Source organism: Atta cephalotes (assembly GCF_000143395.1).
Source record: "Atta cephalotes unplaced genomic scaffold scaffold00048, whole genome shotgun sequence".
In the NCBI taxonomy this organism is placed as follows: domain Eukaryota; kingdom Metazoa; phylum Arthropoda; class Insecta; order Hymenoptera; family Formicidae; genus Atta; species Atta cephalotes.
This window is the reverse complement of record NW_012130112.1, coordinates 1,349,825-1,352,343: the sequence shown is the minus strand read 5'-3', so window position 1 is coordinate 1,352,343 and position 2,519 is coordinate 1,349,825. Positions and strand designations below refer to the sequence as shown.

General features: G+C 28.6%; 1 protein-coding gene across 1 annotated transcript; it reads right to left on the bottom strand.

Annotated features, from left to right (window-relative positions):
- Positions 1-400: 400 nt before the first annotated feature.
- Positions 401-1,871, bottom strand: LOC105622796 (putative odorant receptor 85d). Its single transcript, XM_012204207.1, has 5 exons — positions 1,552-1,871; positions 958-1,024; positions 823-864; positions 526-681; positions 401-448 (listed from the first exon to the last, which is right to left on the bottom strand). Exons 1-5 carry the CDS (start codon positions 1,869-1,871, stop codon positions 401-403), a joined length of 633 nt encoding a protein of 210 aa, XP_012059597.1.
- Positions 1,872-2,519: the final 648 nt, after the last annotated feature.

Genomic DNA, 2,519 nt, shown 5'->3' with positions numbered 1-2,519 from the left:
TAATATATATAACTACTATATATATATATATATATATATATATATATATATATAAAACTTATACAGACATTCAAGGGGATTTCTTAAAACATTGAGAAGATGTCCTAAGATTGTTCCTTTGGATGAAATATGCTGTATAGGAACAATTATATTGTTGATAAAATTTGTTGCAACATTACGAAAATTTATGTGAAAATATTGCAATTTGATTTAATTCAATTTCATTTAATTCAATTTTTATTTATCATTTTGTATAATGCGTTTCATGCATATATTCTATTAGATTAAAAAAACGCATAATGTCAGTCGCATGTGTTATAGAATAGATATTGCAATATATTTTGCAATGATCCATTATATTATATAATATATACATAGTGTATTGCGAAAGATTAAACTTTCAAAATTGTTGCAGAACATTAAATGCGGAGAAAGACATCTTCAGAAGCTGCAAAGTAAAATCAAAATTTGATAGGAATTAAGCACTATACTTGTAAGAAATATTATAAATCTTTAAAAACTGACATTGCCATAAGATTCCAGAGATAATATCACCAAAAAACTGCTGGTAAATTTAATAGGTTTTATGCAACGCTTCATAATCATTAGTAGATCTTTTTGTTCGCTGTTTGTCATCAACATCCAATCCATATGATACACTATTTCGCTCAATCCAATACTCTACGCACACAATACAATAAAATTGATTAAAATAAATGGAATAAGCAAAAAAAGTTAGTTGCAGAAGCCTTGTAGAGTTTTTGTTTTGCAATAAAAGATATTTTTTTCTGTTCAAATATGTGTTTTTATAGCAGTTATTACCTTGAGCATAACTTCGTTTCCAGCCCAACAATAAACAAAAATCTGAACAAACATACTGAATGTGTAGGCGATTAAGGTGGCGACGTCTGTAAGCGTCAAATGAGAAGACAAATGGTACACAATTGAACATAATACCAAAATACTGACGAAAAATTGAACAAAGATCACTTTGCTGTATATGCCATTAATTGTTCCGGCAAGTCTATAAATGTTTATACATATTATATATCACAAATAACGTATTACATTACAAATGCATAGTTGGTAAATTAAATTATTGATATTGTGTGCACTTACGTTGCGCGCGCGCGTGTGTATGATATGTGTAGGGTAAAATCTAAAGCTCACGCGTTTATGATTGAAAAATTTTCGTTGTATCATATTTAAATTTTAACGCGAATTTTAAACGATATGCTTCGCTAACTTTAAATATATGGTTGTATAATTAAAAAACTATTATGGTCTCGATATTCTATTATCGAGATTTTCGTCTCAAAATGATCTTAGAAACTTATATTCTTAAGTTGTTACGGTCTTTACCATTGTGTATATAATATATATAAATATATATATATATATATATATATATATATATATATACATATATATATATATACATATATATATATATACATATATACATACATATATATATATACATATACATATATCGAGTATTATTTAATATACTCAATAAAAATAAAAGAACTTTATCAATATACGACAAACCTGATTATGCATAGATGATGGGAAATGTGCTTCGACAACTTGCTTATTTCGCGCGATACTTTATTCAATGAACTTTTCGGAAATATTTCTTCTTCTCTGCGTTTTACCATTCTTTGAAGGCGATGCTCCAAAATTTCAAATTGTGCACACAATTGTAAACAAAATCCTAATACTATAGTTTCCGTCGCGATGTTTACAATCGTGGCAACAATTAGAGATATGATCTCTTGAAGGGATGTAAACAAGAATGAAAAGAATGAAGTACAATTCCAAGGTACCCACATGTTATAAGGTAACTGACCCTCTAAAATATCGAGCATTCCTGCCGTTACAGCACCCACCGCCGAAAACGTACATAAAAGTAAGTAATATATGGAATACGATCTGTATACAATTTTTAAAAATATATTAGAAACATGTAATTATCTTACGATAAGGATGGTATAAGATTGCAGTAAAGATTCAAAATTATACATTTAAATTTGACACAATTCGATAAATAAAGTGAAAGGAACATGAACATCAAACATTGCACGTATCACTTTAACTAATCCTGTTAGGTTGCGTTCGAAAATGTTATCCGTGTGTTCCCGTATATCATATTATCCTTGTTTAACATTGAGTGGGCAACGAGGATACAATGATATGTGGAGACACTCGAGTAACATTTCCGAACGCAGTCTTTCCATAATGGTGAAAGGCACAAATACCTAAAACGTGCGATACGTTTTTTTTAATTGTATAATAATGATTTAGTTAATTTGTTTTAAGTTCAGAAAAATTTAATTTGTTATACTTCATTTGTTGTATGTCAGAAAAATTAATTTAATTTGTATTAAGATTCTTCAATTTTACTTATTTATTCATGTATAAAATTTTACTAATTCTGTGTGTGTGTGTGTGTGTGTGTGTGTGTGTGTGTGTGTGTGTGTGTGTGTGTGTGTGTGTGTGTGTGTGTGTGTGTGTGT